At 31.7% G+C, this 15,460-nt stretch overlaps 2 protein-coding genes across 3 annotated transcripts; both read right to left on the minus strand.

The window, feature by feature from the left end:
- Positions 1-4,320: 4,320 nt before the first annotated feature.
- On the minus strand, positions 4,321-6,149 carry LOC105160319 (dof zinc finger protein DOF4.6). Of its 2 annotated transcripts, none has more exons than XM_011077646.3 (2): positions 5,987-6,149; positions 4,321-5,397 (listed from the first exon to the last, which is right to left on the minus strand). In XM_011077646.3, exons 1-2 carry the CDS (start codon positions 6,008-6,010, stop codon positions 4,501-4,503), a joined length of 921 nt encoding a protein of 306 aa, XP_011075948.1. In that variant the 5' UTR covers positions 6,011-6,149; the 3' UTR covers positions 4,321-4,500. The 2 variants fall into 2 exon arrangements, 1 of the variants encoding a protein (XP_011075948.1); XR_016065075.1 differs by lacking the exon at positions 5,987-6,149 and adding an exon at positions 5,616-5,823 and having other exon boundaries at positions 5,260-5,397.
- Positions 6,150-11,079: 4,930 nt separating this feature from the next.
- Positions 11,080-14,450, minus strand: LOC105160320 (3'-5' exonuclease domain-containing protein). Its single transcript, XM_011077648.3, has 8 exons — positions 14,049-14,450; positions 13,422-13,553; positions 13,168-13,291; positions 12,405-12,844; positions 12,191-12,267; positions 11,923-12,058; positions 11,528-11,731; positions 11,080-11,397 (listed from the first exon to the last, which is right to left on the minus strand). The coding sequence occupies exons 1-8, from the start codon at positions 14,424-14,426 to the stop codon at positions 11,332-11,334; spliced, it is 1,557 nt and encodes a 518-aa protein (XP_011075950.1). The 5' UTR covers positions 14,427-14,450; the 3' UTR covers positions 11,080-11,331.
- Positions 14,451-15,460: the final 1,010 nt, after the last annotated feature.

Here is a 15,460-nt window from a genome sequence, read left to right on the forward strand (position 1 = left end):
ATCAAACGCAGCAGCCACGCGTCTCCTCCACTTCCCGTTAGTTGCTAACAGAATGAGAGTTTTTTGCTGACTAAAACAAAATAGGAGGGAATTTTTAGCATATTCTAAAAATAAGAAGGCACTTTTTACATATTTTTTAAAACACAAAAGGATTTCATACATTTTGTCCCATAAAATAGCAACAAAAACAAGAAAGTGGCGTCATCGTCAGCAATCAGCATTAGACATGTCCATTTCTTGGGTAGAACTACAACTAGAAGAAACTCCTCCCACTCTACAACTAATACACTTTTAGGGCTTCATAAAATTGTTAAACTATTTCCAATCCAAATTTTTGTTGTAGAGTTTTTTCATCTTATTTTTATTTAATATAAATAACTTATGTGTATGAAATTTTATTCAAACAAAATACATAATATTATTTTAGACACCTAATTTATGCATGTTGAATGAAGTATGATGGAATATAATTTACAACAAAAAAAAAATAATTAATCTGAAACCATTTGCGACCAAAATTTGTGTCTTTTTTAGTGGTAATTACCAATTAATCCTAAATTTCTATTAATTCTGATAATCAATATATTATTAATTTTTATGATAATTAAAATTTATAACGCAACGAATAAATGGAAATAGTGCTTAAAAGAATAGAGGTCAAATTGTATATTAACCTATGTGTTTTCAAAAGTCAGCTAAAAATCTTCTCATGTTTTAAAAATAAACAAAAAGAACTCCTTATTTCTAAAACCCTGCCTAAAATCCCCCTTCCTTTAAAAGCTAACGGAAGGTCAAGTGCACTCACCGGTGTGGATGATTTTTTTGCAGATTTTGATATATCTTTGCTGTAAATCGATAAAAATATCCCTATATTGTGTTTAAAATTATCCTAATCAAATACACTTGTTCTAATTTTATTTTTAATTTATTTTTTTTTATCATTTTATCCCTTCTAAAAAGTAAATAATTATATTTTTAAATGAATTTATTTAAATTTCAAAATACAAAAAATATTTTTTAAATTTATATTTAAATTAAAAATTAAATTAAAATCACATTACAAAAAATAGTACACTAAATTCATTTTTTAAAATTTAAATATTATATCAATGTAAATGATAATGCAATAATAATAATATTTTATTAACTAATTTAGATATATTTTAATAAATATGTTATAAATAATTTAAATTTAAATGACTAGTATATAAAATTCAAATTTTAACTCAATTTTTCTTTTTATTAAATATATTTTTAAATTTATTAAAAAAAATTGAACGACGGCGACGCAACTTCCCGACGGTCGCCCAAATCACCTACGGATGACCCCTGTAGTTGCTATTGCCCATGCCCATATTGACGCCGTCCCCCTCTGTGTTGGGCGGTGCGAGGGGTGGGGTAAGGGTGGGGTGGGCGGTGAGTGAAGGGGGTCGGGTGGGCAGCGGCCAGCGGGTGAAGGGGAGGGGGTGGGATTAATTTTAGCAGTTTTTTTAGATAATAATTTATATTTTATAACTACAGATATAATATATATTAATATTAATTAAATTCTACCCCTTTATAACTTAAATTTAACGATTGAGATGTATTAATTAAATTTTACGGTTGTTATATAATAAAAAAAATAAAAATAATATATAATTGGTAATGACATAATGGTCCTTTGCTAAAATATTTAACACCAATAGCTCAATTAACGGTGAGGGCAAGTTTTTATATTTAAGAAAATAAAGAACTTTTTTGTTATTTATTTTTAAAATACAAAAAAAAAATAACTAATTTTTAAAAATACATAGAGTAATATAGAATTTGGGGAAGAATAAAGGGTAATTGTTGAAATTATTATTATGAAGTAACGGGACATTATATAATACTCTATTTTTTTTTTATTTTTGTTGTGGTGGTTATGTGCGGTGTTCTGTACCGCATAAGTGTGTGTGTGTGTGTGTGTGTGAATAAATAAATTTAGTATATAATATATATATACAGAGTTGTCGCAGCGTCAAATTGAATTCCAAATAATATAATAAATAAGAAGAAGTGGTGGGACCCGCGGGAGAGGGGATTTAGGTGAGTGGAGGAAGGATTATCCTGGAGCTGGAGCAGGAGCACGCTTGCCGGAGGAGAATGTTTGTGGGCCCCCCCTTTTATTTTTTCAATTTCTCAATTTCTCATCTCTCATTTCTCATTTCTCATTTCTCTATCTTCTCCCCAAACCCAAACAATGCAAAAGAATGAATGTGGTGGACGACTGAGTCAAGTTAGGTTTCCCATTTGCTGCTATTGCTACCTGTAAATGTCATCCATTATTTTTACATTTGTGTTTATTAGATATAATTTTTTTTAATTAATGTCAATAATAATATTTGCATATTATAATTTTTATTTTGTATATAACTACACCAAATTTCAATATACTTTTTTATCATTGTTTATTTCACGAATTTTGATTAATGTGAGGTACATGTCACAATTTTATATAGTGATTTTTTTCACCGACTCTCACATTTGTTGTCTCACATCATATCGAGGTCTCTTCAATCCTCGATTCTCAGTTTATTCTAATCTCCTATTTTAAATTATATTGGACAAAATTATAACTCTACCCTATACATTAAAGAACGGCACCCGTCGTTAAATAATTAAAGTAGTAGCAATTTTAGTCATTAAATTTATGAATTTGTGAGAACTACAGTCATTTCAATAAAAATATACTCAAAACCCGCTAAAGCAATAAGAGATTTTTTTTTTCCAAATGTGCAAGAAAATTGGACATGACAGCTTAAGTGGTAACCATCTCTAGTCATTTTGGAGGAGAATGAAAACTTCTTAGCCTTTCTTCTTCAATTTGCAACTGAAAATGTCTTCAGTATTTCCCAAAATGCTAGAAATGATCGCCACACAAACAGTTGTGCCGAATTCTCCCTTGGGGACTATAATTACCATTTGAAAAAAACTCTCCACTTCCCAAAAATTCCAAATTGATTTTAACCGAAACCACTGAAATTACCACAAAATCATAAATTGTAGAGAAAAAACGGCCAATGCATTAATTATAGAACAAAAATTACCATCCCCTAACATATATATGATTAAAATTACAATTTTGCCCGTTATATTGTATCATTATCGTGGGTTCAAATACATGTCACTTATACAAATTTTATAACTTGAAAATACCACTTTAATTAGTATATCAGAACTATTTGTGATTTCCTTAACTAAGAAAAAGAAATTGTGAAAATCACCAAGAAATTTTTCATAATATATAGGGGATGGGGGAGGTCTCCTTTTTTTTTTTTAAACTAATAATATATAATAAATAAATTACAATAATTTATCTCGATATATTGAACAATATCTCAATTCATTCATGACTAACAATAACAAATAAATTATAATAATTCATATTAATTAGAATAAACAGACATATAAAATGAAAAAAATATTCATACCTCGAACCCATGACATCCCATATTTCAGTGTGGAGGTCTCTACTTACACACTTGTAAAGTCATATTGTGGTATATATATGCGTTATTATCCCTTAATCAAACATAGAATGGTGATGAGTGGGAGTGGTTACCATGTGCTGTAAAGCAATGAACATGAATCATGCCCCAATACCTTCCTTACCAATTATTTATTTTTTTTCTATATGGAGATCTATACATACATACATACATACATACATACTTTTTATGAATGAATTCTCTCTAATAGTTGGAAAGAATCTTAAAACGCAGTGATAACATCTGACACTTCCTCAACTGTTAGCCTAAGAAAAACTAAGCAACTGAGATGAGATTGACTGAAAATGAAATGAAATCCCATATATATATGTATAGATACAGCCATTACTGCAACTTACTTTGGAGACAACAACTCAATTAATTATATATATATACAACTATTAAGTGTGTGTCTTGGTGTAATCAATCATCAATCCCACTAAACCAATAGACTAAAGCATAGGCATTAGCCCATAATTGTTTCATTAAAAAAACAACAAGTACAATAAAAATCTTTCTGGGACAACTAGAAATTCATTAATTAACAGAATTCTTTTGTAATAAGTTAGGACATGACCATGAGGATTCATGCAAGAGGCTAAGATATGTACACACACACCATGTATAAGTAGTAGCTGTGAATAAAGCAGCCTGAACAACAAAAGCAGAAGTTCATTTTTCAGCTTTTGGAAAAAGTTAACATGAAAAGAAAAGAAGAAAGAAAAATATATTCAGGGATTTACAGTTTGACAAGACAGAAGCAAATCTGGCAAACAGCAAAGAAGATAGAAAACCAAACACCAAGAAAGAAGCAATTTAAGTGGGAATTTCACAAAGAAAGAAACAAGGAATATTGAACAAGTGGGAAAAAACCTATCTGTTAGTTCTTCTGATATATCATACTAATTTCAAGAACAAAAGGCAAATTTATAACAAGAACAAAGAAACACACACTCCCAAAAGTGACTGATGATGATGATCACTATTTTCACCATGAACCTCCAGCCAGCATCCCATTCCAGTACCCATTTGAGTCTCCTCCTTGTCCTGATCTATCCTGCTCAAATTCATTGCTTGAAACTGTCTTCAATTCCTCAAACGGGAATAGAATTCTTGATGATGGGTTCGAGTGATCTTCAAGCCCATTTGTGTTATACCCACTCTGATCAAGCCCATCTAGTGAAAACCCCAAGCTTGGTTTGAATTCATGCACAGGAAAAGCGGATGATGAGTAGACTGAGTTGGAGCAGTCAGAAACTGGGATAGACATGAAAGAACTCATCAGTCCTCTTGAGCTCATATTCCCTGCAGTTGCTGTTGTACTACTCTTGAGAAACTCCATCACTGGGAGATGATGAGAAGAGGGGTTTTGAGTTTGAGGGTTGATGTTGAGATTTTTAGTGTCGAGCCCAAATGGCAAAGCAACATGAAATTCAGACACCCCATTGATCAAATGGGATGGGTTGTAAGCTAAATTTAGGTCTTGCCCTTCATGGATCTTAGGGTTTTGATGAGGTGAAAAATTTGGTGGGGTGAGATCTGGGAGCACTTTCTTTGATGATCCAGAAGAATTAATACTGGTGGAAACATGAGCAGAAGTGGTAGAAGAAGAAGATCTTTTGTTCTTTCTTGAACCTCCACCCACAGGAACATTCCTCAAGGAACCCCCTTCAGTCCAATACCTTCTGCAAGTCTTGCAAAAGTATCTTGGCTGAGACAGACTGTAATTGTTGTAGTAACAGAACTTTGTGTTGGTAGAACTGCATCTTGGACAGTTCAAAGCTTGTTCTTTTTGTGGCCTAGGCTTCTTTTGATCTGTGCCTCCTGCAGGCCTTGGGTTTTGATGATGATCAACTACTGCTTTTACATTAGCTACTCCAATACCCTGATGATCATCATCATCAATAAAGGTACAACACATCAGAGCATGATATATATATATATACATATATGATATGTGATCATCAGAAGAAGATCAATAAAAAGAATCATATCACTACTGAAAAGCTTCTTTAATCAGCATAAGAGAGCAAGCAACAGCAAACAAACAAGAAAACAACAAAATTACAGCATGAAACAAAGCAAAACCAACAAATTAAACACCTTTTATTTAGTTCTGATGATCAAACCTTTTTTCAATTTTTTGCAGGTGGTGGGAATGGGAAAGGAAAAAAGTAAAGAGGGGTAGATGCATGAGGAGTAGTATGTATTTTCCATAAAGATGAAAGCAAGAAAAGGGTGTGGGGTTTATGATCATCTCATCTCATCTGAAAGAGTATCTCTTCATCAGCTGGGCAAGGTAAGGTAAAGTCATTACCTTTATATTCTTTTGCAAAACCCAAAGCCAAGAGAAGAAAAAGAAGAAGATAAAAACAAAATTAAGACCATTAAAATCCACAACCCTAGAAAGATGTTGTCATGATATGATGAAAGAGAGAAATTAAAACATGTTTGTTGGTTTTTTTTTGCTTTACCTGTGGCCACTGAGCAGTATCCATAGCACAAGAAAGAGAGAGAGAGAGAGAGAGAGAAAAGGAAAAGGTGTGAGTGAGAGAGAGAGAGAGAGAGAGAGAGAGTTGAAAGAGAGGAAAATGAGGGCACTTTAGAGCAGGTTGGTCTTAAAGCAAAGAAAGCAACCTGAAGAGGTTGTGTTTGGCGGTTGCATATGTTAATATGTGCCTCTGCCCCCCGCGCTGCTAGTGGGGGAAAAGCAGCCATGGATCATCATATGGGGGGTGGGTGGGGGGGGGGGGGGTTGGCTGCAAACCTGCAATTGCATCTCTCTGTCCATTTCCCAATATCTAACACTAATAAGAAAATGAATCAACAACTTCGAAAAAATGCAATATTTAGCGTGGAATTAATTCATAAGTAAATTTTTTATTGTTAATTTATATTATTTAATAATATTTTAAATAATTTATTGTTAAGTTCGTTAATAAGTATCTTTGTTGCTTAATTAGTTATTGAGTTATTTTGTTGTAGCGTAATTTTTTTTCATTAATTCTTTTATATTAATCCCATATTATTGCCAATTACCACACTTCTTCCAACATGTTTTTCTACTTTTGTTTTTCAATTTTATTATATATATATATGAAACGTAATATTTTATATATATATATATTTCTTTTTTCTGGGGAACATTTTCTTGGCATTTGATTGTTGTTCCTCTGTTTAGAGATATGCGTTTTAATTTCGCAAAGGTTGCTTCATGCATGTGCATGCTCAGATGAGAGGGCGTCCGCTGATTGGTTGAATTTCTAAGTTTTTTTTAGATTATTTTATAAGATGTTTGTATATGTGCGTGTTATTATTTTACATTTAGCATATCATTCCAACCAAAAAATATTATTTATATGATTCTGTTCAAATAATTTGATAATTTTTTTCTACCATTGTTATGATATAAATAATTTAATATCTTATAAGTTATGATATTTTATTTATTTAATTATTTTTAAAGCTTATTTTTAAAATAAAATTTGATATATTTATCCACATGATCAAAATCATTAGATATGCAGTTGCATAGAATATTACAAATATAAAGTGGTAAATTATATTTATAATTTTCTTTTACTTTTATTTTTGTGTTCATCAAACAGTACTAATGGCGTTGTGGAAAGAAAAAAATAAGAGAATCAGCAGCTACTCTACTCTCATGCATGTAATTAGTAATATATATTTGTATGGCGACGTATTAATTAAATACGTTACACAAAAACTCTAATCCTTTGTTTGGTTTTATATTACTGCATTTTTTAATATAAGATAAAACATACTCAATGTTTGTTTTTGTTTTTACGTGTGTTTTTTTGTTTATCAACTTTTTATATATAATATATATACCCACTTATATATATAATATAAAAGAGACATGATTTGACAATAAACAGTAATTTTTGTCTCCAAAAAATACAATATTTATATATATACATATTTATATATAAAAAGATATATACAAAAGATATGATTTGACAATAAATAGTGATTTTTGTCTCTTAAATCTCAACATCAAACATACACCACTTATTTTAAAATATATTTAAATTACCTCAAAACACAAATTACCTAAAGATAGTATGTATATTTGGATTTGTTTTTTGAGATAATTTAAAATAAGTATTATATATTTAATGTTGTGTTTTGGGAGACAAAAATTACTATTCATTGTCAAATCATGTGTTTTTTTTATATATTTATGTATATATATATATGTATGTATTTATGCTAAAACAGTTAAAAACACCTAAATAAGGTGTTTTTAAATGATGGCAAATATTGAATATGTTTTGACTTGTCTCGAAAATAACTTGAAAATGAAAATAGTCCAGTTGTAAATTTCTTTTGTTCTAATGAAGAGCTAAGGAGACACCCACAATTTCAAAGAGTGATATAGCTAAAAGAATGAACTGCTGCTTAGGGGCAGTCAAAGGATGAATCGGACTCAAATAAAATTAAACATGAGTCGAGTTCAAATAATTTTTTTTTTTATTATTTTTAGTCAATCAACCTTAAAGTTGAGTGAGTGATATAACTTATATTCTAAATTTTCAATATTAATTTAAAATCAGGGGTTGAATTAATATACGGCATTAATTAATTAATTAATTTATCCAAGGTAATAATGATATATAGTAATAATAAAAGTAGATTCCTCCAAATAGAATATAATCTTTCATTTTGACTAAACTTCTCCCATTTATTACTTTTTTTCCCAAAAAAAAAATAATTATGAATATATCCATATTAAATTACAATTATTTTCCTGTATAATTATAAATATATTTTTTATTATTTGAGAAATTATAAATATTTTATTGATTTTAACATCTATCTAACAACAAACTCATTCTATCAGATTTTTATTTAATTTTTGTGATAATCTGGTCAAATATTCTTTTAGATTATAAATTAAAATTTTTTATATTTTTCTTAAAAAAATAGCATATTTTTTATCGACAAATATTTCTTATGGATTATTTATTTGAGCAACCTTCAATTCTTTTTATATTTTTTTAAATATTTCAGTAAATAAAATAGTAGTGTCTATTTCATCATTTTTTATTTAAAAAATTATATTTTTTTAAAAAATATAAATATATTTATAATTATATTAAAAATAAATATTGAGAATTATATGAAAAATAGTCGTAATTTACCCTAAAATGTATGGTCTTTCCTACCTACGCAACCCCCAAAAATTCCTTACGCAATGCTACTTCGTGGTAATTACTCCTTTAACCGCCTCACCTTTAGCTAAAAAGTAAAAAAAAGACAGAGAATCGACGAGGCAGGAAACCATAGGCCGAGTCCCATTTGTGGCCAATCAGAAGGCGAAACGTGAGGAGACGCATGGGATGGGATGATGCAAGGAACAACAAATCTGGTCCGTCAAATCCAAGATTGACGGTTGTGTGGAGGCATGTGTCGGCGGCGGAGCCCTCCACCTCCTCCTGCCCGGACAACTTCCTTTTGCTTGCGTCTGAATTGCATCCCGGAATTTACATCACTTTGCATTTCCAACGCACTACCAAAATAACTGCACCGTCTCAATATATACTTGTCTGTATTCAAGTTTTTCTTTCTTTATTTTTTATTTTTAGAAATTACCCGTATCAAAAATTATAATACAGACAAAATTTTATACAAATACGTCTTGGGTACATTATAATAATACCTTTCCAAAAGGTATATTTATAATTTTATAAAAAAGTATATATTTTTTGTAAAATTAAACATGACATCAACGGAAGTCGATGAAATTTTACCACAAAAGAAGAAATTGCGACCATTAAATTTTTCGAGTAATCATAAGTAGTGAATACTAAAATATGATTTTATGACTGAGGTTGAAAGACGAAAGAATGGTTGAATGTGAAATATGAGAGTATGTCGATGAAAGATAAAGCAAGAAAACATCACTTTTTCTTTTTTTTTTTTTCAAATTGACAAAACAAACTCATTTTCGCTTTCTTTTTGTACAAAGGCAGAGAAAAAAGGTTAGGTAGTACTTGTTTTACAAAACAAGTCGCTTTTTGCTCAAAGGCAACAATTGCTGAGACTGCTCTAAAAAGCCTATATTTATTACATCCTACTACTACTACTACAACTACAACATTTTCATGGTGGGCCCATCATTTTGGACCAAAATCTCAGTGCTCTTATTTCAGCCCCACACTCACATTCAACTTGCTAGAAAATTGCTACCATGTGTTCTTTATTATATACCTAAATCTCAAATCCTTCAAACTTGTTTTCTCACTATTACTATTAAATACCATTTTAAGCCTTAAAGTCATTCGTATCTATACGTTTTCCCACTTTTTCACTTTGTATTGTTTATTGTTTTTTTTTGTTAATTCTCAATCAATTAATTATCATCAGGTTTGGTGATGCCAATCCACATACGTTATTAATTGTTGAATTACATATAGTAACAGTATCGTACATTAATCCAATGATTTACAACTGAAGGGGAGATGCATTCACATGAACAACAACGAATTTCCCCTATCCAGAATAAATGCATTAGCATTATATCCTCACACATCTATATTCAGGCTTGGTGATGCCGCTCCACATAAATTATACATCATTAGATCACACACACAATCTCATCATAATATGTTAATCTAATGATTCACAACTCATGGGGCAAGCATTCACATGGACAAATGACGAATTTATTCAATCGATAATAAATGCATTAATATTATATCTAGACGCATCTATATATATAGAGATGAAAAAATAAAAATAAAATAAAAATTTATTAGTCATCCTAATTCATTCTTGCCATAAATTTGAAAAGAATAAATTAAAAGAAAGTGTTAGTGCTTTGAGGGCCCAAGGCAAAAAGCAAAGGAATGCAGTAGACAGAAGTTTCTCAAGTCAAAGTTATATCAAGAGTTTATTATAGTTTATAGGCGTATTGGATGAATTAATTAATTATAGCTATGAAACCAAAATTATGATGCTAAACCGTACATTGCGGGCACAGAGAGAAGGCCCCACAGTCCAAAAATTAGTACGAATTATCACCATAATGTCTTGTTCACAATTAACCCGGCAAAATGAGCTCAAACATCGGATGTGATACCCATGTCAAACCAACTTTCCCTATGGGTCACTTTAGACATCAACTACTTTTGAAGTGATTACCTGTGACTCTCAGTATATCCATTGCCGGTCTGTTCCATGCCTTCGCCACCTAACTTGGCTAAGTATAAAGGGCAATTCTGATTTGGAAATCAACCACAGCAGATCAAATTATACTTAAATAGTATTCAATTTAAAGAGAGTTAAGAGATGAAAATAGTTAATTGGGTTGTTAGTATTTATATGAAAATTTGATTCATAAAGTAAAACAGTGAGGTTGCAATCTCGGTAGGAATCTCAATACGAAACTCTGTATGAAGAAGCAGAAGCAAGACCTGCTTAGAGATTTCTAGTTGGTCACACTCTTGTTCAAGCTACATGTATAAGGAAAGGAAATGGAGGAGGCATACAATACCAGATTGAAAACCTGGGATTTGCTTCTCATGACTCTGGAGACAGGAAGAAAACACAAACTCCAGCAAGTTCAAGATACAGAACAAAATTATTTTACAACAGGTTGAAGCATGTAATGTTTAATACACATCTTTTCCAGTGGTGGTTGGGGGGTTCAAACGAAGCACGCTTTTGGGATAACATATTGCAGGGAGGATAAATCATAATAGTAAAGAGAGAAAAAAATCGCGATAATTATTTTTTACCCTCAAGAACTACTGCATCGCCAACTTTTTCTTGACATTTGCCATATATGATCACCTTAAGGTTGCTCATTTAGCTTGCATACATCAATGAACTTCTGGACTGCATTGTGATACTGGGTTCCCTGTATAGATCATAGGGGCATAAATTGAACATGTCAGAAGCGCTTTCCAACAATTCTCACAAGGGTAATGAGGAAAGAAGAAAACTTCTCAAGAAGTGTAGATTGACACAAGAAAGTAATAGAGGCCTACCTCCCAGTAAAGCTGATTGCAGTCCATACACTGCCAAAATTCCAGATTTTTGTTAAACAAGCAGCTAGGAATCACTTGAAATCCCTTAGCAGCTTCAACGGCTTCTTCAGTTGTTAGAGGTTTCTGGATGAATCTCCCGTTACATTTAGTACATCTCGACATGAGTTGACCCTCAGAAATTTTAAGCTGAAATGTTTCAATTACCTGCACCAACTCAATTTCAGCGCCAAGTAGATAAATAGTGTCAACAATAACCCAATTGTTACTAGCTAGTAATTTAGGTTTTCTTCCAGGGGGATGAGGCTTGGAAACAATAAGGAAACTCAGTGAATACATGCCACGAAGACCTGGTTGGACGTCAAACAATTAAGCAAATGATCAAAGGTAAGAGTTACCTCAAGTAGCTGGTCATTTTTCAGGAGACTTTTGATCCTGTATATTTGATTCTTTATCAAATATTCATGTCTCAGAAGCTTGGCATCCCGTGTTAAGAGCACTCTCTTCTCCTTCCGGGTTTGGTCTATTAGATCCCTGAAGAAAAAAAAGAATGAAACGCTTTCATAAAGCAAGCTTCACCTCTTTAGAAAATAAAAACAAGAAGATGTTTATGAGTTCTAACATTCAAACACACAGTACTGTATGAAGCTATTTACTAGAATGCACCTTGCTTCAGGCTTCTTAGAGTATGGTATTGCAGCATCAATCCCAACACAACGCAAATGCTTGGCCAAGCCTTCAACCTGAGAGGTTTTGACATCAAACACACAGTTCATAAACAAGAGGGTCCAAATCTTAGAAACCATTATCGAAAAGTTAGTTGGTGTGAATATCCAACTGTAATGTGAGCCATTAAATAGTAATATCTGATTAAACATACCATCACATCACACAAAAACTTGGGGCATCCATCACCTCCCAAGGATGGATCCCATGGAGGAGGGCCTTGCCAATCTTCCAGAATTTCATGGGTCTTTTGTTTATACACTGATCCATCAGATGTCCTTTTAGTTTTCTTTTTGGATGTTTTTGGCTTTCTGTCAGTGTCCTTTAACAAGATTTTGTCACCGTACTTCTTGCCAATCCATAAGATGCTACTGTCTGCTTTTTCAGTAATTTTACATGACTTCATGGAATCTACCTCCTCAGTGATCTCTATGCTACTATGTAATTCAGGCATAGTTAAGCGGATCATATTTGAAGCTTCACAAAATTTGGTTCTTGTCACCATGTTACACCCATTTGATATCTCAGCTATCTGCTTCAAACCAGGATTAAAATCAAAGGGCAAATGCTTACTCCGATTCTGTGAAGAATTTCCTGCATTGAACATCAAAGACAATCAAATTAATTAGTCTCATTACGATTAACACGAAGAACAGTAAATATTCTGTAATTATATAAAAGTTATACCATTACTTTTTAACATTGTTTCAGATGATTTTTCTCTGAAAAAGTGAAAGAACAACTTGTAGCACTTAGGTTTAGAAGGAAAGCAACGGTGCCCACCCAAGCAGCTGGAAGATGGAAGCATGTCTAGTAGGGCACCAAAACAAAAAGACTTCTACAAACTTTTCAATTCAAGTAAGCTAGTGGAATAAAGTCTTTACATCCACTTTTAATTGGATTTAAAGAACTTCAACCTTCTCTAACAACCTTGGCATGGAATACATTGAATATCTCAATCAAACAGTGAGCATCTGCTGCTGCATATATCTTCTGCTCTTCTGTTAGAGGACGCAGGGACCAGTCACTGCACTGAAGTTCCTGAACAAAATACAAAAACAAAAGTCTCATACCATATTAACCTCTGCTTCATAAATCTAAATTAGGACACATTTGAGTGCTTTCAAGATGTTGTGATGTAATATGTCTTTAATTATCGATAAATACAAACCTTGGAGAGTGAAATGCCTAAAACTTCGTTGCAAATTGTTGCCAAACTCTTGTTCTGTTTCGATATCCTTCGTCCTGGTTGTTTCGGTTGTAGATAGTGGTATACGGCAGTAATGTCCATAAAGGGTTCCACCTATACCAGATAATTTAATTAATCACAAAATAATTGTAGAAATCCAAAACTACAAATCAGCTTACTCATGAAACTTTTTCCATGATCATGAACCGCACAGCCTAAACTACTGCAAATTAATATAAAAACCTAAGCCATTGAGTAAATTCTATTATATTTCCCCTCAATGCAGCTCAGAAATATCACCGGTAATCCTCTCTAATATATATTTATCGGCGAGAGCAAATCAGACATGAAATCAAGTTAAAACACCTACTGAATTTTGTATAATTCCACTCATTACAGCTCATATTTAGCTAATTATGTAACAAAATGAAAAAATAACAAGCGCTCATAGTTAGTTAGCTCTCTCAAACCTAACGAATGCATTAATTCTCTAATCCGACCATTATCCGACACTTTCTAGGAATGAACATGAAGCATGATGACAATTCAATACCGAAAAAAAAAACAGAGAAATTGCGAGAATTTCTCAAAAATTGTCTCGTCGCTTACTCTGTCAAAACCAGGATTGCAGCCTTGCTCACAAAAGGTGGAGGATAAATAAACCAAATCCTGCTTAAATCTAAACCCCAGCTTTACAACATCAGGCGACACAAACACTCCTCTCAACAACTCGTACACCGATGGCAGAGGAATCGCTTGGAGATCGAGTAGAAAAACCGGCGACTCGTCCGAGTTGACGAGTCCGCAGGCGATTTGGAGGAGGGAGACGGTGGGGAAGGTGGACGCGTGGCGGTTGGGCTTCCATTCAGCGTCGAGCCCGATGACCGAGGAGTGAGTCAACGCGTAATTGAGGTGAGTGAACTCGGGCGAGTTATTGGATGTGACGAGGTGGACGGCGAGCGCATGGTTCCGGATCGTGGGTTCCATCAATTGGTAAATATCGCAAATGAAACTGGACGAGTTTGATTTATTTTTTGTTGGTATTGGGCTTATTGGGCTGCTCTGATTGGGCCTAATGATATAGGACTGTCAACTTGCCGCACATTAATTAAATTGATTTATTTCTTTATACATTAGTCATCGTGGTACACCGTAGTCATATGCATGTAATAAATTAATCATTGTAGCACGTTATATTTATATTTGTAATATATTTTTATTTTATAAAATATATTATAAATAAAAATAAAAAATACTAATTAGATAATAAATTAATATAAAATTTGAGAAATTAAATAAATTAGTTATCTTATCTGTTAAATGATACTTTTGTTATTAAAAAAAAAAATTAGTACAACATTGTTAAAAACTGCAGATTTGTGTCTACAACACCTCTTTTTATTTATAATATTAGCCACCATGGCACGCCGTTGCTATGTGCACATAAATAATAATATTTTATATTTTTAAAAATATATTATAAATAAGAATATAATATATAAATTAGTACATTGCATTAATAAAAAGAGAGAAAAAAAGTAATTTATTAGTTAATGTAAATTTTAAAAAATTGAATAAAAATTAGTTATTTTATGAAGAACATCTTTGACTTCACAAAAATTTAATGCAGCGGTGCATTAAATCACTATTTATGAGTATGAAGTGACTTTCCTTTTTATATTAATATAAATTATAGATAATCTTTCATATTATAAAAATATATTATAAATAAAAAAATATGAATGTAAGTCAACAAGTCACATTTAATAAGATAAACAAAATAACTAAAAGTTTCCGTCATAATGAATGAATTTGTATAGCGGTGCTAAAATGACGTACAGTCACTGTTAAAAATTATATAATTTTAATTATTTTTTAAAATTATATAATTAAGTGTACAATTGCTATATTTGAAAAATAATATGACGGTGTTATCGACGGTCGATTATATGTAATAAAATAAAAGATTAAATTAAGCAAGAAACCTAGTTATGAAATTTAATATTTAATTCCAGTCATTT

This window comes from Sesamum indicum, linkage group LG4 (assembly GCF_026168435.1).
Source record: "Sesamum indicum cultivar Baizhima isolate 11 linkage group LG4, ASM2616843v1, whole genome shotgun sequence".
Taxonomy (NCBI): domain Eukaryota; kingdom Viridiplantae; phylum Streptophyta; class Magnoliopsida; order Lamiales; family Pedaliaceae; genus Sesamum; species Sesamum indicum.

Excerpts from the sequence above, each read along its gene's own strand:
- LOC105160319 (XM_011077646.3), bottom strand. The coding sequence starts at position 6,010 with ATGGATACTGCTCAGTGGCCACAG. Across the intron at positions 5,398-5,986 it reads ATACTGCTCAGTGGCCACAG|GGTATTGGAGTAGCTAATGT; the intron begins GTAAAGCAAAAA and ends GATGATCATCAG.
- LOC105160320 (XM_011077648.3), bottom strand. The coding sequence starts at position 14,426 with ATGGAACCCACGATCCGGAACCATGCGCTCGCCGTCCACCTCGTCACA. Across the intron at positions 12,845-13,167 it reads TGCCAAGGTTGTTAGAGAAG|GAAATTCTTCACAGAATCGG; the intron begins GTTGAAGTTCTT and ends TGTTCAATGCAG. Across the intron at positions 11,398-11,527 it reads GCAATCAGCTTTACTGGGAG|GGAACCCAGTATCACAATGC; the intron begins GTAGGCCTCTAT and ends TGATCTATACAG.